This window comes from Mustela erminea, chromosome X, assembly GCF_009829155.1.
Source record: "Mustela erminea isolate mMusErm1 chromosome X, mMusErm1.Pri, whole genome shotgun sequence".
NCBI classification, from domain to species: Eukaryota; Metazoa; Chordata; class Mammalia; order Carnivora; family Mustelidae; genus Mustela; species Mustela erminea.
In genome coordinates this window covers 39,053,499-39,074,402 of record NC_045635.1, presented here as the reverse complement: position 1 = coordinate 39,074,402, position 20,904 = coordinate 39,053,499, and the positions used below count along the sequence as shown (strand labels likewise).

Genomic DNA, 20,904 nt, shown 5'->3' with positions numbered 1-20,904 from the left:
CTTTCCTTTCTTACAAAAACACCAGTCCTATTGAATTAGGGACCCACCCTTAGGGGTGCATCCTTAGAAGCCCAAGTTCCAAATATAGTTACATTGAGGGTTAGGATTTCAACATATGAATTTGAGGAACCTAATTCAGTCCCTAACAGTAACCTTAGGAGGGGCAGCTTGTAGCTCTGAAGTTCTCACTAATAATGATTGTTTGGGGGGTCCGTGGGTGGCTCAGTCATTACCCATCTGCCTTCAGCTGAGGTCATGATCCCAGGGTTCTGGGATAGAGCCCTGCATCAGGCTCCCTGCTCAGCGGGGAGCCTCTCCACTTCCCCTACTTGCGCTCCCTCTCTCTCTGTCAAATAAATAAATAAAATCACTAACAACACAACAAATATTGGTGGTTTGGGTAGGATTGTGGAGAAAAGGAGAACTGACTATGGGATATTACATACAGAATTGGGAGTTGGAAGAAAGTTTAGAAACCTAATACTTATTTTGTAGTTAAGGAAGGCTCCAAAAGCTTGGAAGTTAAATTTGGGATTTAATCCATTATACCCTCAGTAGATCATTGATTATACATATCAAGCCTTTTATGCCCTTTACATTTCTTTCCTTGCACTAATTACAATCTGTTTTACTTTCTTGCTGTAAGTCCATGAAGACCAAAATCTGACCCACCTTGTCGACCCATCTATCCCTGACAGCACCTAGCACATTGCCTAGCCCTTTGTAAGGGCTGAATAAATATTTAGTGAATGAATAAATGACTGAACAAAAAAAGCTAACCTTTATCAAATATTCATAATGGGCCATGCATCAAACGTTCTACATGCTTGATTTCATTATCTTATTTTCATAATAATTTCACAGTAAATAATCTTTCTAATTTTTTTTAGAGGAGGAACCTGAAGCTCAGGGAAGGCTGAAGCATTTTCCAAAGACGAAGCTAGGAAGGATAGAGTTGGAATTTGAACTCAGATCTGGCCAACCCCGAAATTCACCCAAACGTTTAATCAAAATGCTAAACTACCTGCTTCAAATTCAACACAAGGAAGGGAGGAAATGGAGAAAAAGCTGTAAGTTACTTTTTAGATGTATCTTTTTTTTTTTTAAGATTTTATGTGTTTATTTGAGAGACAGAGAGGATGAGCAGGGAATGCAGTAGAGGGAGAGGGAGAACCAGAGCCCTACCCCTGCAGAGCAAGGAGCCCAACCTCCAGGGAATGGGGGCTCAATTCCAGGATCCGGGGATCATGACCTGAACCAAAAGCAGAGACTTAACCAACTGAGCCATCCAGGTGCCCTACTTTTTAGAGGTATCTTAATACATGTCTATACGTTTCCTGGCAGAAAAGGGAGGCTTAGAAGGGGACTTAGAAGGGGAGGAAAGTTGGAGCAAGCAGCACCTAGAGGCCAGAGAGTTAACTTGGACCCCAAATGTGAAGGGTCCTGTAGGCCAGAGGTCAGCAAACTAAAATCCCAGGCCAAATTCACCCCAAGCTCTGTTTTTGTAGAGTCTATGACCCGAGAAAGATTTTTGCATTTTATTTTTACTTTACTTTAGTTTTTTTAAGGAAGATCTAGGTCCAATGTGGGACTTGAACTCATGACCCAGACATCAAAACTCGAATGCCTCACTGAATGAGCCAGCCAGGTGCCCCTGATTTTTACATGTCTAAAGGATTGTTTAAAAAGTAATAAGGAGGGTGCCTGGGTGGCTCAGTGGGTTAAGCCGCTGCCTTCGGCTCAGGTCATGATCTCAGGGTCCTGGGATCGAGTCCCGCATTAGGCTCTCTGCTCAGCAGGGAGTCTGCTTCCTCCTCTCTCTCTCTGCCTGCCTCTCTGCCTACTTATGATCTCTCTCTATCAAATAAATAATAAAATCTTTAAAAAAAAAAGTAATAAGGAATATGTGACAAAGATGATACATGACCAGCAAAGCCTAAAATATTTACTATCTGGCCCTTTGCACCAAATCTGCAGTATGCTTTGAGAAGTTCAGACTTTACCTTGTTAGGGGCAAATGTTGCAAGTATGTAAGTAGAGAAAGGATAGAGTCAGCTGGAGGTTTTAGAAGGGAAGATCTAAGGACAGATAGGATTGGGGTGGGATTGGGAGAAGCACGAAAACACAGGAAGAAGCCAGTTGAGAGGCCTTTGCTGTGATCCAAAGAATCGCTTTGGAGAACATCAAGGAGGATGGATGCCACAGCATGGGTGGTACTAAGTACAGGATAAATGTGGGAGAGAAGAGAAGGAAAAAGGAGAGTGAGTCTGAATTTGTTGTAGATGTTCCTTTGGGGTAGCTTCAAAGATATCGTGTTTTATTTAGACTAGCTGAACTTGTAGATCATTCAAAATGCAGATGTCTAGTAGGGAGTGACAGTTGTGGCCAATGGGGGAGATTAGCTTGCCCAGGGAATGCGAAGTATTCTTCTGTTTGTTGTTTTGTCTGATTTTTTGTTTTTCTCATTTCTGACTACATTGTTTTTTAATAATTGAGGTTTCCAAAGACAATGAAGGAAGGGGGAGATCAGGAGGGAACAGTTTCCTTACATCTTCATTATGGATTAAAGAGAGAATGTTCTCGATTTCACATCAATTACTAATAAACTTTTGGAACACTAGCCATTGAAAAGTTGGGGACTACCCGAATTATGTTTTGGCATAGTTGTAGAGAGGATATCAGTGTTCACAATGAAAATGTTTATTAATGCCATGTAAAATTAATACACTCATTAAAATGGGAATTAAAAAAAACCACCCTCTTGAACCCATCAGGAGGATCATAGCGCTTTTTAAAGTCTGTGTATACAACTCACACATTAGACCATTTGTCACTGAGCCAACAAAATGACAGCTTTTTCGCTAGTGGGAAGAAAAAACTCACACTAGAAAATATGTTCTACAAGCAACTTTCTTAAGGTAATGGCAAGGGGATGTGTCACTGCAAGAAGGAAGGGAAGAACATTCAAAATCTCCTTCTCAGCCCCCAAGGCTTTTGGAGAAATGATTGCCTTTAATTTATTCTTGGACATATATTGGACACATTTTAGATACAAAAGTCTACTCTTTAGCATCTTAAGGGCAGTGTTTCAGTTCCATTTTCTCCCTCATTTCTCCATAACTTTCTTTTTCTTTTCTTTTTTTTTCAGATTTGTTTATTTTGAGGGTTAGTTGGGTCAGAGAGAGAGGGAGAGGGAATCCCAAGCAGACTCCACATTCAGTGCTGGAGCCCAACTTGGGGCTCGATCTCACCACCCTGAGAACACGACTTGAGCTGAAACTGAGAGGTGGATGCCTAGCCAACTGTACCCCCCAGGTGCCCCCATAACCATTTGATTCTAAATACCACATTTGCCTTAACAGGAAAGTGACCTTTTCCGGTAGTTGACAGATATTTCTAGAACTATGTGAACATGTCACTAGGATGCCACTGGCCCAGTCAATGCTCCATTTTTCTCTTGCAATTTGTAATTCTCCTTTCTCTTTTCTCCATTCTCTTCTTTGTGTGGCCCCTTGTCTACTATGTCTCTATTTGTTAGCACCTCATTAAGAGAGGGGTGGGCAATGGAGAGAGAGCATATGAACTCAGATCTTTTAACTTGCAGAAAAATATTTCAGAGAGGATATCTGAAGAGAGGAAAAAGAAAGCCTTCAAGCTGTTTTGTTTATGAAAAGTGGCATCTCACACTAAATAACTGTCTTTAACCTCACCTGGGTGACTCAGTCAGTTAAGCATTTGCCATCAGCTCAGGTCACATTCCCATGGTCCTGGGATCAAACCCTACACCCAGCTCCCTGCTCAGTGGGGAACCTGCTTCTCCCTCTTCCTCTGATCCTCCTCCCAGCTTGTGCTGTCTCAAATAAATAAATAAAATCTTAAAAAAAAAAAAGTAACTGTCTTTGAAGGCTAATATCTCCAGCCAGTCTTGCAATTGAATTTGGGGAAGTCACAGGCTGAGGAACTTTAGAGAATGAAACCTTGCATTTAAAGCACTAGGATTTGAAAAGCTGAATGCAATTAATGCAAGTCAATATTTTAAGTAACGCAACTGTATGGAAGGGAGAAATTTCCTTCTTTCCCCCTACGCTGCTTCTAGCTGGTTTAGGAATTAAGTTCATATGAGACAGATGAACAGGAGGAGAAAAAAACAGTTTTATTACATATGCATGGAGGTCCGATAATGAAATTGAGACCCTAAAGAAATGACCAAGGCACATAGTTTTGATACGTTTTAGACAGAGACAATAATTTGTGAGTAACTGACAGGATAAAGCTTTAGTTAGTAAGGGAGCTTTAGTGAGTAAGGAATTCTAAGCAGAATTTTGGCTGAGGTAGTAGATTAGGAGAAAAAATAAGATTTATTTCTCCAGCCATCTTGGTTTTAAAGGTTCCTATCTCTGGTGATAAGGATGTCTTCTTACTTCTTAGTGCAGGGAGGGTATTTTTCACGCAGGGAAAGTTACTTCCTGCTTTCAGGGGGACAGAGGGTCTGGGCGTTCTTGCATCCGTTGTTCCCCGGGTAGCTTCGATGCAAGATAATCAATATGCCATTGCAGTACATTTGGGGGCAGCCTGCTCTGGGCCCCTACATAACCTATACCAGAATTGCTTGTTCTTCCATTAAGACATGTACATAGAAGGCTTTTTTAATTGTAAAGCACATACAGGTGTAATGCAAGTTCAAAACAGGTTTAGGGCCAGGCTTCTATGGACCTGAGTTAGCTGTTGTCATTCTACAGAATCTGGGGGGGCTTTTGTGTGAAGAGCTTGACCTTGTTCCTCTGTCAGATTTAAATAATAAAAATGAGGCTGAAAAATTATGTCCTCTTGAATATCGTGTCGGGTCAGTCCCTAGGCCTTCCTCTACTTCCCTTGGGTTCCTGGCAGGAAATATGTGGAGAGCGAGCGGATAAACAGGTTCCAGTTCCCAGTAGCAACACGTTGGAAAAATTTTCCACCTCTTAGTGTGCCCTTGCCTCCTTTCAAGAGTGCGATTTGAAACAGGGTTTCTCTCGTCTCGTTTTTAAAGCCTTTTTTCTCAGGCGCTTACGTTCTGGTACAGTGTTGAGAATGCCTGGTTTGCGCTTTATACCATCACGTGACGCCGCCTCTCCTTCAGCCTTGAGGCTCTTTAAAACAAAATGACAAAATTTAGTTACTGGAATTCTAGCAAGGGTGGGGGTGGGGTGGGAAGCAAGGGTTGCGCAAGGCAACGGACTACAACTCCCAGAAGACCTCGCGCGGCCACCCTTCCCCCACCGCAACACTCGCCACTCTGAGCCTTGCGCTTGCGCGGAAGACCCTGCGCTGAGAGGAGGGGCGGGGACGGGACAACGCGCCTGGAAGGGGAGGAGGAAAAAAGAAACCATAGATTTCCACCTGGGCCTAGAAGGTCTCTGAAAGTAGTGGGGAGAGGAGGGTGGGCAGGGACCACCTTCAGAACTGGCCGCCGGCGGTATCATGGCGACCCGGAACCCCCCACCCCAAGGTGAGCGGCCGGGGCCCGAAGTAGTATCTAAGACGCGGCTCACATCTCTCGACCTTGCTCCCGAGGGCGCCTCTTCCTCCCCCTGCCGTAGGTCTCCTGGGGCTCTGTGTTTTGGAGGCACCCCTTTGGAGCTAGACCCCCTCCCCTCAAGGCAGAACTCAGGCGGAGAGCGACCCCTGTCCCCAACACAGCCCCTCCTCCTGCCTTAACTTCACCTCTGGTTCTCATTTCCATATTCAAATGTGCTTTTTAGATGAATTACTGAAGTAATTTCATCTTGTCAAGCCCCTAACCGGTTCAGCCAGCGGAGGACCTCCCCCCCCCCGCCCCAGTTTCTCCCACTGATGAAATGGATCTAATTCTGGCCCTGACCCTACTGAGATTTGGGGGTGACGCCTCATGCTGTGAAACTCTGACCTGACCTTAATGCCATTTAGGGAGGCGACCCCTCACCTCTGTGTAACTGATGTGGCTCTGGCTCCGACCCCTAAGCCAGTTCCTGGTCCTTTGGAAGGGAGATGCCAGGTCCCTTTACTCTTGAGGTCCTAGTCTCAGTGATTGGGTTCAACAAACCACTGTTTCCAGCTGGGCATTTTTACTGTGGGCCAAAATACTTAATAACAGATTTTAAAATGTACAGGATGTTTCTGACTTTTGTTTGACTCTAAATTTATTTTTTTCGTTTTGTATTTTGAAGAGTATGAAAGCGATGACGAGTCTTACGAAGTGTTGGATTTAACTGAGTATGCAAGAAGACACCATTGGTGGAATCGAGTGTTTGGCCACAGTTCCGGACCTATGGTTGAAAAATACTCGGTAGCCACCCAGATTGTAATGGGTGGAGTGACTGGCTGGTGAGAACAACATCTTTTTCATTAAATTTCATTGGCAGCCTCACTGCTGCCCTTTTGTAAACAGGCCAGTTAACTGTGACATTCAGTGGCTTTATACTGTTAATCCCCGAAGAGCTCTACCTTGAGGCTTTTTTTCTGTGATATGATGGCTGTGATGTACACTCTGGGGCTCAGAGGTTTTGGTGATCGGCTTCCCCATGCCCACCCCTTGTTCCGCTGTTCCCTCCTCTCCCTTCCTTCGGTTCTTTTCTGTATTTTCCACCTTCTCACATTGAGCAAACATAGTGTATCTGATTCAGTGATAGTGGGTAGAAAGGAAGAAACATACAAGGGTTAATTAATTGTATGTAAATAATGTTTACTTGTTCAGTGTTAACAACTGGAAAAACCTTTGAGGACTCTCACAGTAGAACTGGTCTCCAGGATTATCAGCCCTGTAGAGAGCCATGTAAAATTCTCAGTGAAATTATGAATCCGATGGTTCTGTTGATTTTTGTGGACTGATTATTATACTTGAAGAAGTGTTAGAATTAAACAGGGTCTTCGTTGGAGTTAAAGGACTGATTGCTCACTCTGTAATAATATTGTGGAATGCATTAAGGAGGAACAGTTAATAAGCATTAACCGAACTAACCAGTTAATGTTTTAGGCTGCATGATTACCTAATTGATACTATAGATCAAGTTGTTTTTCTTGGAATAAAAGATTAGCCAAATAACAAAGTGTGACCCTTTATTTTGAAAATGTTCACAACCGTAGAGAATTTCTGTGTTAGTGGAGGTGCTCAGCTTATGACTAACCCTTTTTTTCTTAGCTTCTAGGTTAAATTTATCTTCCGTTAAATATTTACATATTTAAACTTGATAAGTGTTAAATTTTTTGATTTGTGTTTTGCATGTATCTCGGAACAATGGCTCACTCCTTTTTGCCTTTTCGTAACTGCGATTTTATGGTAGAAACCTGCATTGTGAAGATCGTGTGATGCAGAGCTGCAGTATTTCTTCATGATGTGTCCTTATTAATGCTGTTTATGGAAAGCCCTGCAGTTAGAAGCGAGATGCCTAGTCGGGGCATGCTTATTCAGTTGATCCTCTGCAAATAGGTTGTACCTTGACCTCTCGTAATAGAGAATCTGGTGCTCTATGCAGATAAGCTCACAATTTGGTGCCATGGGGGACTGGTTACTGTGAGTTTGAGCCTAAAGCCCCCGTCGTAAGAGAGACTAAAAAAATAATCAAGCAGTAGAATTATCACATCATTGTGTGCTTTCTCCTTATAGTCCAGACTCGGTGAGAAGCCCCATAACTGGCACAAGTTTGCTGGGAAAGCCTAGAGACAGAGCAGGGGGAGTTAGTAGCTTTATTTTAGTGGCTCATGCCATCAAGCAAAGGGATAGACATGCTTGTGAGACATGGTTCCTGGGATATACTTGTGACCTGCCTCCTCTGCTTCCCTTATCAGAGCCTGTTTTGCTGACTCCCCTACTGAGGGAGAGGGTCTCTGTAGTGATACGTATGTTTGGGTTATAGCAAGGTGTCGACCCGGGAACTGAGTAATAGGACTCTAAAATTACATAGGTGGTTTTTTGCAATGACATTAGATTCAGTGTAGTAAATTTTTGCAATTATCTTAAGGTATAAAACTGATGTGCTGTTGTGGCATACGTTAAGGAGGAATGGGCATTAGTTTTAACATTTCAGACCAATTCAGGCCATGCATGGGAGGCTAAGGAGGTTATATGCAGCTGTAGGTAGTTACAGGTTTTTGATGATAATCAGAAATACGAGGATGGATGATTGCGAGGAGAGGCGGGAGGTGTGAAGACTACCTAGAGGGCCCTTAGTGTGGTTTGGAAGCAAGGTAATGATGTCCTTGAGAATGGAAGGAAGACAGAGTCAAATAATGTTCCGGGAAGAGTATATAGAATTGGCAGTCTGTTGGACCCTGAAGGTGATGAAGGAGGCAGAGTCTAAGATGAACAGGAAAGGCAGACCTAGAGAATGGTGTTCTCATTTACAGATCGGGACCTTAGCAACAGTTGATTTGCTTGGAAAGATGAGTCTGGCTTTGGAACATTTTGTTTGTCATTCTGTGTGCTGGAGAAGCCCATAGAAATGTAAATTTTCCATTTATGAAGGTGTACTCGTTGCTTTGGGCTATTGTAACAAAGTACCACAGCTAGATGGCTTAAAACAAAAGAAATTTATTCTCATAGGTCTGGAGGCCAGCAGTCTGAAAGGTGTCAGTCAGGTTTGTTCCTGCTCAGAGGGAAAATCTGCTGTGTGCTTCTCTCCTAGCTTCTGTTGCTTGCCAGCAATCCCTGGCATTCCTTGGCTTGTAGACATATCACTCCAAGCTCTTCCAGTGCCATCGCATGGCTGTTTTTCCCTCTGAGTGTCTCTATGACATGTTGGATTAAGTCATACTGGGTTTAGGGCCTACCCTAATACAGTACGGCCTCATCCTAACTAATTACACCCTCAGTGACCCTTTTCCAAATAAGGTCATATTCTGAGATTCTGGGAAGAACATGGATTAGAGGTGGGTCGTGGGCCCTGTTCAATCCAGTACAGAAGGCTAGAGTTAGAGATCAGGATTCTTTTGCACAGTATGGCTGTGGAATACGGAAGGGAATATGAGCTCACCAAAGAAGAGAATCCCAAAAGAAGTGTGGACTGATACTCTTACAGAAGAGGTGAAACAAAATGGATTTAATATAGAGATAGATAGACATAGATAGAGATGTAGGTAAGGAAGCCATGAGAAATGTGGGCTTAAGTCATGAAGGTGGAACTTGAGCTGGAACTCAAAGGGTAAAAAGCTTTAGATGAGCAGAGCTGGGTAGAAACCCCTAGAAGCAAGGAGATTAATAGTTTGAGCAGTGGTGATAATCCATTTGGAAACTAATGGGATTAGAGCAGAAAGTTTGGGTAGAGTGGGGGTTGGCCAGGTGTATGGAGCATCTTGATTGCATTAAAAAAGGAAAATCAGGGGCGCCTGGGTGGCTCAGTCGGTTAACGATCTGCCTTCTGCTCAGGTCATGGTCTCAGGGTCCTGGGATTGAGCCCCACATTGGGCTCTCTGCTCAGCAAGGAATCTGCTTCTCCCTCTCCCTCTTTCCCTCGGCTCATGCGCGCTCTCTCTCTCATTCTCTCTCTCAAAAGTAAATAAAATCTATAAAACAAAACAAAACAAAATCACTTTTATTATGGGGAATTTCAACTTAGACAAATATCGGAGGAGGAGTATAATGAGGTCCTAAGTACTCAACATTGTTTCAGGAGCCACTCTTTTTTTCCTATAAATTCCCCTCCTCTTCTGTCCATCCCTCATTTTTAAGCATATCACAGTTTAGATTGTACAATTTTTTTTTTAAGATTTTGTTTAGTTATTTTGACAGAGAGAGTGAGATACCAGAGAGCACAAGCAGGGGGAAACCACAGAGGGAGAGGGAGAGGGAGAGGGAGAGGGAGAAGCAGGCTTCCCACTGAGGGGTGACCCCAGTGTGGGGCTCCATCCCAGGACCCTGGAATCATGACCTGAGCTGAAGGCAGATGTTTAACTGACTGAGCCACCCAGAGGCCCCTAGACTGTGCACTTTTGACTTGCCTGTAGAACAAGGGAAGCACTGAGGGTTTCTGAGCAGATCAGGGATATGATCCAAAGAAATGGGAAGACAGTAAGAACTAAGATTTGTTAGCAAAGCAATGAAAGGAGCAGAGGGAGAGAGTTGAGTACGTCATTGGTTGTTCTCATCTTCGTCACTTCTTTCGTTAAAGGTGTGCGGGATTTTTGTTCCAGAAAGTTGGAAAGCTTGCAGCAACTGCAGTAGGTGGTGGCTTTCTTCTTCTTCAGGTATGTTCAAGCCTTAGGTCTTTGCCTCTACTTATATATGTAGCCCCTAGGAACTGAGAAAGTCAAGTTTAGCCATTTCATTCCCATCCATTTTAATAGAAGATGGACTTTTTCTCTTAGGTATCAGTTTATGGGAAACCTAAGGTGAGTTTTGAAAGCTGGTATCAGTCATGAAAGACTACAATTTTAAATACTTCTACATTCAATAAGCATAGTTTGATACCAGCTAAAAAAAAATCCTAGCTAAAAAGACAACTATAGAAGTTTGAGGCCTCGTTTTTTTAATTACAGACCCCAATTTCCCTTAAAACATCTTTTCCGCAAAATAAACATTTCAGCCATAATATAACCTTTTCATCCTGACTATTTTAAACATATATTTAAAATCCACACAGAGTATTTAAAATTCAAAAGATCTCTTTCTTTACCCCATTTCTTAGCCATGCAGTTTTCCTTCTCAGAGGAAATTGCTGTTAGCAATTTCTAACATGTTTTTTTAAACTAGGGAACTATAATAATATAGAAAGTGGAAAATTGGGTTTAAAAATCATCCATAATCCTATTTCTGAGGCAGGGGGATTTGAAATTTTAGTTTTGTTCATGTTCCTCTAAGTATAAGGATTAAAAATGTTTTACGGTTAGAGGATGTTTATCAGGATACTGTCTGGCATTCGTGTCTGTTTGGCATATATTTTTCCAAAAATATCTTTCCCTTAAGATCAAATATAGTAAATCCCAAAATTGAAAATCTCTGGGAATGAATGTTAGCAATAATTTTAAAGATACAGAGAACTGTCACTCCTACCAGATGTTTAAAATGATTGATGTTCATAGCAGCTAAAATTTAGCTTCAACACCAAAGCCATTGATCATATAATAACCAGTGTCATTGCCCGAAGTACAAAGGGATTGGATTCGTATGTGTTAAAAACAGGTTTTGAGTTGTTTACTAAAAAGTTTTTTTAAAAAAATGTTTTCTTTCACTGGCATTATTAAGAGTAATTGCCTGTTCCTTGTGGTAAGAGATAAAAGGGAATATGGTTAATATCTAAATTTAGGCCTTTGGATGAACATGCCAGCATTTGTACAGAAGACAATTTAAGCAGATTTTGACCTGTGTTTACATAGAATCAAGAACATGTTTAATTCTATAGCTATTTTGAAAACTCAGTTGTCATTTTTCTTTAGTCGGAAAGGGTACTGGATTGAAACAGAGTTTCTGAAAATGTTCATAGAATAAAGATAATTAATTTCAGTCCACTCTGTCAGTTTTGCAGAATTCCTTTTCAGTCCACTCAGTACACACCATTCAAATCCATGTTTTGCCATTGCCTCCTTTTACTTCTTGTGCCTAGTCTACATGTTCTTTGAAGTCACTAAGCAGAAGAATATGGGACCTGTCTGCATCAAACCAGCTTTCCCCCAAATATGACTCACTTTGGAAACTTAGAAGGAAACTAAAAGAGGAAATAAGAGTAACATGTGCAAGTTAATTGCCCCTTATGCTTTAGGCCCACTTCCATTTTTGTGTTACCTTTACTTACACTTTAAGATAAAAATTTATTTACTTAGAACTTAAAGCTTTTCCAGTGCATATTTTACACTGCCATCTTAAAATAGACAGTGGTATGTAAGTCCTTTAAATTTAGTTTTAATGATTTTGGAATTGTATATGCCCCTAGTTCAAAGGGTCAAATACATGTACAAGGTTTGTTACAGATTAGAGGAATCCTCTGCCTCCCTCACTACCCATCTTTCCCATTTTTCCCTCCCTTGAGCCAACTACATGAACTCTTAGCTGATTCTTAAGGTATTTCTTTCCTTTTTCCTAAACAAGTTAACTGAATACTTCTTGATCTTTCAGTTTGAGGTATTAACTATTGGCTTCCTGTTACAGAATGTGAGACTTTAACTCATTTATTGAACTTCCCTCACCCACCCCCGCCCCACCCTCTCACACACTAGCATGCTTTATGTTCCTCTGTGCCGCACCCATCCCCCTCCCCCAGAGTCATCTGAGTATTGTTATTTCATAATTGTGTTAGATTACTACCTGGAGTTCACTGAGCTTGAATCTGTAAATTTATGTGTTTAACCATGTTTGGGAAGGTTTTGACCATTTCTTTTTCTTTCTTTCTTTTTTTTTTTTTTTTGAGATTTTGTTTTATGTTTTTGTCTGTCAGAGAGAGAGAGAGTGAGAGGGGGTAGCGACAGCCAGAGGGAGAAGCAGGCAGTGCGGGACGCAGTCCCAGGACCTAGGGATCATGACCTGAGTTGAAGGCAGACACTTAGCTAACTGAGCCACCCAGGCGCCCCATTGACCATTATTTAGAGATTTGTTTCCTCCTATTCCTTCTCTCTTCTCTTTCTGAACATGACTCTGAGTACATGCATGATAGGCTTTTTGATAATGTCCTGAGGTTTTGTCCATTTACTTTTTCAGTCGTTTTTTTCAAATTGTAGAATTTCTAGTGTCTAACTTCAAGTTCACACTCTTTTTTCTGTCATCTTCTGCCATTAAGCCTTTTCAAGAATTTTCTTTCAGATACTGTATTTTCCAATGCTAGAATTTTCATTTGGTTCTTTTTTAATTTTCTATATCTCTGGTGAGATTACTTTTCATTGATTACGGGCATAGTTATTAATTGAGCATAGTTCCAACAGCAGTTTTAAAGTCCTGATAATTCCACTAACTGGGTCATCTTAAGGTTGGCATCTGTTGATTTTCTTTTGAGACTAGGCCACATTTTCCTGTTTTATCCTACATCAAATAAGTTTGGATTTTATCCTGGGCATTGGGAATGTTAAGTTGTAGAAACTCTGGATTCTATTTTATTCCTCTGAAGAGTGTTGATATGTTGATTTTACTAGGCAGTTAACTTGATTAGACTCAAACTGTAAGCTCTTTTTCACCTTCGGTGGGTAGCAGCTCAAATCTCAATTTAGTTCTTTAGCTTTGGCCAGAATGCGTGGCTCTGCCCCATGAATGTGTGCTTCAGGACTTGGGTAGAGTTTACACATAGAATTTGGGGCTCCCCTTATCTAGCTCTCTCATTTCTGATAGCTGTTATTGTTGTGGACTCTGTCATCTGGTTCTTTGGGCCAGAGAGATGGAACGTTTCCTCTTTAAGTTTTACCTACCCTGCAAGTGCATCCTGCCCTCAGGATAAAACCAGAAAAATGGGTACCTCACCTTACCTTGTTCCTTTCCTGTAAGTTTCAACTCCCCTTGAAATCTGCTTGCTTTTATTAATTCTGGAGCTCTTGTATTTTAACTGCCATATACGGGAGGGTCACTGAGGTTCACCATCATCTCCATGCCTGTGACTCAAATTACTCTGTCAGGGACTGCCAGGAAAAGCTTTCACTTGAATTTGATTTGATCACCACTCTGTTTTGCTAAGGCTTCAGTTTGAAGTGATAATAGGTGAATAACTACAGGAAGGAATGCAGATAAAGACATTCTTCTGTGGAGTCTGTAATCATAGTGAAAATGGAACTTAAGATTCCCAGTCAACCTACTTCTATAAAATCAGATGGTTTTATTATTCGAAGTATTTTTATTTGTGGTTTAAAGTCAAGGGATGCCTTACAAAATTACCCCCCCAAAAAGCATAACCTTGATAGAAGTGATTTATAATGGTGTTCATGGCATAATTGTTTACTACTAATGTGATTCTTTACTTTTTGATTTTATTATTTGGAGAGACTAATTTATGGTACTGGCTTACACACTATGCTTTTGTTCCTGTTCAGATTTTGTAGTGTCTCATAATACCATATGAGGAGTTTTCTTATAGTTAATTAGCATTTAGTTCTAGTTTTATTATTAAAAGGACTTATGGTAGGAAACTTGTGTAGAGCATGTCTTTTGTATTCTATTTTCAAAAGCGATTACCAGAAAGTATTTTTTTTTTAAAGATTTTATTTATTTGACGGCGAGAGATCACAAGCAGGCAGAGAGGCAGGTGGAGAGAGAGGGAAGCAGGGTCCCTGCTGAGCAGAGAGCCCCATGTGGGGCTCGCTCCCAGGACCCTGAGATCATGACCAGAGCTGAAGGCAGAGGCTTTAACCCACTGAGCCACCCAGGTGCCCCACCAGAAAGTATTCTTAAGAGTCAGAGTTAGTAAAGAGCCCTTTATCAGGCTACTTTAGATTTCTTTAGTGACCTAATACCTGATTGGCTTCTGGTCCCTTGTAATTAAACGTCTGTTTAATTAAAAGGTTCTTGTTAATTAGCTGTATAATTTGGATTGTCTCTTTGTCTTTTCAGCTAATTGCCAAATTCCAAAAGTTATGATAATATTATAGTACAGTTGTAATACAGTTTTTGGAATCTTTTCCCATCATGTACTATATGTTTCCTAACATAGTGTTCATCACATCTAAGTAATTAATTTTGTTTGACATCTTTTTTCCCCCTTATGGATACAGAGCTCTCTGAAAGTGGGGACTTATATCTCCCTCGTTACTGGCTATAGTTTGGGAAGCTAAAATACTGCCTGCCACAGAGTAGGCACTCGGTATTTGTTAAATGAATAAATTGTGATAGCTTATCTCTAAGCTTCATAGATTTCTTGAAATCTAGATGTCCATATATTCCTCTGTAATAGATTTGTCAACAATCTAGTTGGTTTAGAATTAACCATTTTTACTGTATTTTTGCAGATTGCCAGTCACAGTGGCTATGTGCAGATTGACTGGAAGAGAGTTGAAAAAGATGTAAACAAAGCTAAAAGACAGATTAAGAAGCGAGCAAATAAGGCAGCACCTGAAATCAACAATATAATTGAAGAAGTAAGATAGTGTACATTTTAACTCCTTCTTTTTCTTCTTTCTCTCTTTCTTTCTTTCTTTTTAAAATGAGTAATCTCTGTGTCCAGCCTGGGACTTGAACTCGTGACCCTGAGATCAAGAGTCCCGTGCTTTACCGACTGAGCCAGCCAGGCACTCCTGGCTCCTTTTTTTCTATATGGGTTCCACATTACAGAAAATGTGATTAGTGATCATCTTCTTCTAAAAAGTAAGTGTTTTGGTCATGTGTAGAGTGTTAAATAAAAGCCACTATTTATTTAAATCAGTCATCATTGGAGTCAAAGAGCAAGATCAGTCAGAAGAACACATGACTCTTGACCTTGGGGTTGTGAATTCGAGCCCCACATTGGGTGTAGAGATGACTTAAAAAAAAAAAAAAAAAAGGTCCTTTTTTTTTTTTTTTTTTTTAAAGTGGTTAAGAGTTTCCCTTGCTAATCTCCCACCTACTTTGACCTGCATGTAAAAGCTGATAACATTATTCTTCCAGGTTCCCTCTGGTGTTACAACTGTGTGCCTGTGTAGACAAAGTGTGGTAAAACTAAAACTAACGGTTTTTTTCGTGAGGTGGGATATTTTGAAAATGTGTATCTTTTATTAATTTAGTTTTATTAATGTTTTTATGTATATTTTGATTCTTATCCTGTTTAGAATTGAATTACATACTCCTTGCCTTTGTTTTATGTTCTTTTAATACCCCCAGCTTTTAATTTTGAAAAATTTCAGACCATTTGAAAAGTTGAAGGATAAATACAGTGAATACCAAATACCCTTTACCTATTCACCTGTTTTACATTTTCCTTCTCTGTGTGTGTATGTACATGTGATTTATACTTTCTTTTTCCTATTCATTTAAGACATCCTTACTTTTCACTCTAAAATACTTCAGCATATATCTTCTAAGAGTACAGATACTCTCCTGTACAACTACAGTTACTCTTATGAATCCCTCAAATTAGCATGATGCAATAATATTTCCTAATATACAGTTAATATTAAATTTTTTCCACAAAATGTCTTTTATACATTTTCCCCCAATCAGGAATTATATATTGGGGTGTCTGGCTGACTCAGTCAGTGGAGCATGTGATTCTTGACCTGGGGGTTGTGAGTTCAAACCCCACATTGGATGTAGAGATTATATAAGAATAAAATCTTTAAAAAAACAGAAAGAATTATATATTGCAATTGGTTATCATGTCTCTGAAGTCTCCTTTAGTCTTTAGCAGCTGTCGCCTGGGTTTGTGTTTATTTTTGTCCTGCCCCCCCTGCCCTTTATGATATTGACAGTTTTGAAGCACCTAGGGAGAATATTCCACAGTCTGGCTTTGTTTGATTGCTTTTTCATGGTTTCATTTGGGGTAAGCATTTTATCAAGGTGATATTTATTTGATCTGTACATTTTTTTCTTGCTGGCCAAGTGGACTGTTAACAAAGATCATTGTGCCTGCTGTGGGAATTTACTAAATTTGTGCTAATAACTTGCTAAATGGACCATTTATGTCTGCCCTAGGGCTTCTTGTTACCTGTGAGATTATTTTCCACCGATATATACCTGTTATCTCAGTAGCTAAGAAGCTTATTCGATCTGGCTGGGGCTCTGCTCCTTCAGATTGTAATGGACAGCCTTGGCATCTGTGTGGTAGTCAGCACCTGCGGTAGTAGGTATATGAGAATCTTTGCCAAATATTTATTGAATTGGGGAAAACAGCTGTGAAAATGTTACTTAGCACCAGATTCAATAAGTAAGAGTGTTTTTCTTTAATTTGCATCATTTTTTCCTTTTTGTTGTTATGGCAAAATACACATAACATAAAATTAACCATTTTAGATATTTTAAAAGGCAGAATTTAGTAGCATTAAGTACTGAATTCACACTTTCGTGCAACCATTACCACTGTCCACATTTAGAACTTTTTCATCATCCTGAACAGAAATTATAACCATTAAGCACACATTCCCACAATTGACCCCTCTCCCGAGCCCTTGGTACTCTGTGTCCTACTTTCTGTCTTGATGAATTTCACTGTTCATGTCAGTGGAATCGTACAATGTTTTCTGTCTTATTATACTTAGCATAGCATTTTCAAGGTTCGTCCATGTTGTAGCACAATTAAGAGTATTTTTGTTCAAACTTCTGTTTCAGGCAACAGAATTTATCAAACAGAACATTGTGATATCCAGTGGATTTGTGGGAGGCTTTTTGCTAGGCCTTGCATCTTAAAGATATGAATATTCTGTCACAGTGGAGTCACCTATAAGAAGAGAAATGGTGGCAACAAGGTGGCTTCTCGACATTACTCACCACCAGATTCTCCAGGGCAGCAAGAAACAACTAGGTGGGCAATACCAAACTCACAGCTTAGTGATTTGCCATTGAAGTTTGGCAGACTAGCATTTGCTGTAAAAACAACCTATACGGTATATGTACAATAGTATTCCTGAGCAAAAACATGCCTTTCATTTATTTTTTTAAAATTTGCATTTGTTTTAAAATCAGCCTATAAAATACCACCATTGGATGTAGAGGGAAAAAAAATATAGAGGGAAAAAAATGTGTTGGATATATTCCCCAGCGAAATATTATCCTTGTTTTATTTAAATAAGATATTCTTCATCTTGCTTTATAGTATAGTGCCAGTAATTAAAGATTTGTATTATAGCTTCAACATTGCGGTTGGCTTTTTTTTTTTTAAGATTTGTTTGCAGTAAACTGAAGAACTGTAATACCCTTTTGTGGAAGGATTTAGAAGTTAATAGAATTATTAAAGATATTAAACAGATTTAATGCCAGTTTTTAGGTGGTTGTTTTCTGCAGTTCTTACTTTGCTTCTATAAGTATAGTAAACAGGTTGCAGGAAGGCTCTTCTAAGGAAATAACTCATGCCTAAAGCGCTCTCTCTCTCTCTCTTTCTCTCTTTCTTTAAATGCCTGTAGTTGCAAAAATTTCTTGTTAAATAAGCTTCTTTAATTAATTTATTTATCCTGGCAGCCCGGGCAGAACTAATTATTTTGAGCATACATGTAGTTGGGTCACTGATTCATTTTATTAACCTTGAGTGAACCTCCTTTCTCATTTCTAAAATTCCTAATTGTTATTTTGGCCCCTTCTTCACAAAGAGGTAAAAATCACATTAAAATACTGGTAGTATGGTATGAATTTACTATCTGAAAGACCTTGATTTTCTGTCATTATGAAATTGTACCTTAAAGACGATTGTCTCTCTGATCTAATCTGAGATGTGCTAAGGCTTTCAGGTTTGGGTAGCATCATGTTGAAGCCTAGGCCAGTTGACTTTTTTCTCCGGGCCACATTACACTCTCTCAGAGGCTCCTTTGCCCCGAGAATCTCTGTGTGATTCATTTTGTTCATAGAATTCTGTGTTGAAATTGGAAAAAATGGCAGAACAACGTGCATTGGGGTCTTCAGATTGGAAAGACTGCAGGCCATCTCCTTTCTATAGGAAGCCCCCCTTGTAAATTTCATGTATTGGAAACATGAGGCAGTTCATACTTTCAGGGTTGGTTACAATCCGTGTGCTTTCATGATCATGACTCCTTAGAATTGAACATGGGGATTGATCTTCAGTTTCTTCCTTTACTCGCATCGATGCCTCAGATACAATGCTAAATAAAACTCCAGACTTTCTTAATACAAAGTGATTTTGCTTATAAATACTTGTTTTATATTTGAGTTTTTCTCTATTTTGGCCTTGCCAAGCCTTCATTGCTGGGGAATTAGAAGGAAAAATACAGGAGATGAGGTGGAACCTTGGTCACACTTCAGTGTGCTGTGTCCCCATGATTCTTTCATCTCCTCCAGTGAGGCAGGCTACTTGGGGAGTTCTAGTAGCCAGCTCAGTTTGCTCATTTTGGAAATATTTACAGTGTCTGCTCTGTGCTTGATACACGAGGAAAGTGGGGACACAAAAATGTCTGCCCTCAAAGAGGGACTAAAATCGTCCTCTGTAATAGTTCTGTGATAGGCAGATAAGTGTGAGGAGTAACTACGTTTCAGAGTCCACACATGAATGAGAACTGAAAAAGATGGTCCTTCCATTTTACTTGTATATTTCGAAGTATCTGTTGATGTGTTTTGCAAATATTTGAATACAAATGTGCAATAATACCCAGGCTCTCCATACTGTTGTTTCTATGTCAGTGACCCTTATTCTGCCTCATGTCTGCACCATTTCCCCACAAGGTCATACACTACTTGAGGCAGTCATTTGTGTTAATCAATCTCTTAACTCATGATGCACGCTGTATAATGCTTTGCTCAAGGCTGATATTCAGTTAGTGTGAATGGGTGAATGAGTATGTGGAAATTATTATGCTAGAGTTGGTGTCTACCTATGGGAAACTTATTCTGGGTAGTAGTCCAGTAAATCAGAGGCTCCATCAGAAACAACTTGGTGGGGCTTAGTTAGAATGAAAAATCATGGCCTGCCTTTGTCTAAAATGGGGCTTTTAAATAAGTAAATAAATAAAAATAAAATGGGGATTTTTATGTTCGAGGGTATAACGTCTGCAAGATTTATTTAAATTTGAGTGTATGGGGGCGCCTGGGTGGCTCAGTGGGTTAAGCCGCTGCCTTCGGCTCAGGTCATGATCTCAGAGTCCTGGGATCGAGTCCCACATCGGGCTCTCTGCTCAGCAGGGAGCCTGCTTCCCTCTCTCTCTCTCTGCCAGCCTCTCTACCTACCTGTGATCTCTCTCTGTCAAATAAAATAAAATAAAATCTTAAACTTGAGTGTATGGAATACAGGTATTTTGTGACCTAGGCTTTAGAAGATATTTAAGGACGTTTTGACTGATCTTTATTTTTTACTCTTATAGAGCTCCCTCCCTCCTCTTCCCCCTCACAAAAAAAGATGATTCTTAATGTGTCTCTTATTTCCAATACAATATAAATGAAATATGCTCATTATACAAAAATACATCCACATAAAGAATATATAGAATGTTTATAATATGATGTACTAGGAGATTACTGTTGTCCATATTTTAGTACGTAGCCTTTGGAGTCTTTTCTACAGGTGCATGAACACATTATATGTATTTTGTATAAAAGTTGACCATAGTTTATGTACTGTTTTATAAATAGCTATTTTCAGTTACATAGTATGAATACGAATATCTTTTTGTAACAGTAGGTACATTTATGATGACAGAAAGATATAACCACCTACCCTCATCCCTTTTTACAAAACAATTATCATTTTTTCTTTTTATTTACATTTTAATATATTTATAATTATATTATCTTTATTGTCCAAGTTTGGTTGGTATATATTGAATTGCCCACTCTGAAAGTTAAGGAATTCTGTGCACATCCACTTCCCTTTTTTAATGGCTAATATATTTTGTGTTTCTAGTAAATGCCTTTTATATTTTGTGTTTCTAGTAAATGCCTTTATTACTTTAAATACCATACTCTTTTCCTATCCTTATTTCCCACCTTAGATAATATTTGCTAACTCCCTGTAATTAAAGATGAGGAAAATGAACTTGTCTCTTTCCTGCTATCCTCAGGTCTCCTGAGTTTTGTCAGGTTATTATTACTTTTAATGGTACATTCAAATGACAATTCTGTACAATTACTAAGAGGAATTATAGAGCTGTATAAAATGATCTGGACAGATCCACACGTTAGTGACATAATCAGGTTATAAACAGTGTGATCCCACTTTTTTAGAAAAACTATCTGTGAGCATTAAGTATGCACAAGGATGCTCATAGAGACCATCTCTGAGAGTGTGGTGTATGCATGGGATTTTCACGTTGTATTTTCCCACATCTTTACGTCATCTTAAGTCTCTATAGGGAGTACATGTTAATTTGTAGTTAGTAAAAGGTTTACTTTAGATCTAGGAATAGGAATTCAGTAGGTTA

General features: G+C 39.7%; 1 protein-coding gene across 1 annotated transcript; it reads left to right on the top strand.

Moving 5' to 3' along the window:
* The first annotated feature begins 5,290 nt into the window (after positions 1-5,290).
* Positions 5,291-17,802, top strand: FUNDC1 (FUN14 domain containing 1). Its single transcript, XM_032331071.1, has 5 exons — positions 5,291-5,488; positions 6,186-6,342; positions 10,122-10,197; positions 14,866-14,994; positions 17,156-17,802. The coding sequence occupies exons 1-5, from the start codon at positions 5,461-5,463 to the stop codon at positions 17,231-17,233; spliced, it is 468 nt and encodes a 155-aa protein (XP_032186962.1). The 5' UTR covers positions 5,291-5,460; the 3' UTR covers positions 17,234-17,802.
* The last annotated feature ends 3,102 nt before the right edge of the window (positions 17,803-20,904 follow it).

Bases quoted from the DNA above. Each gene is read 5' to 3' on its own strand.
- FUNDC1 (XM_032331071.1), top strand. From the start codon at position 5,461: ATGGCGACCCGGAACCCCCCACCCCAAG. The intron at 6,343-10,121 runs GTGAGAACAACA...CTTTCGTTAAAG, and splicing joins ATGGGTGGAGTGACTGGCTG to GTGTGCGGGATTTTTGTTCC. The intron at 14,995-17,155 runs GTAAGATAGTGT...CTTCTGTTTCAG, and splicing joins TCAACAATATAATTGAAGAA to GCAACAGAATTTATCAAACA.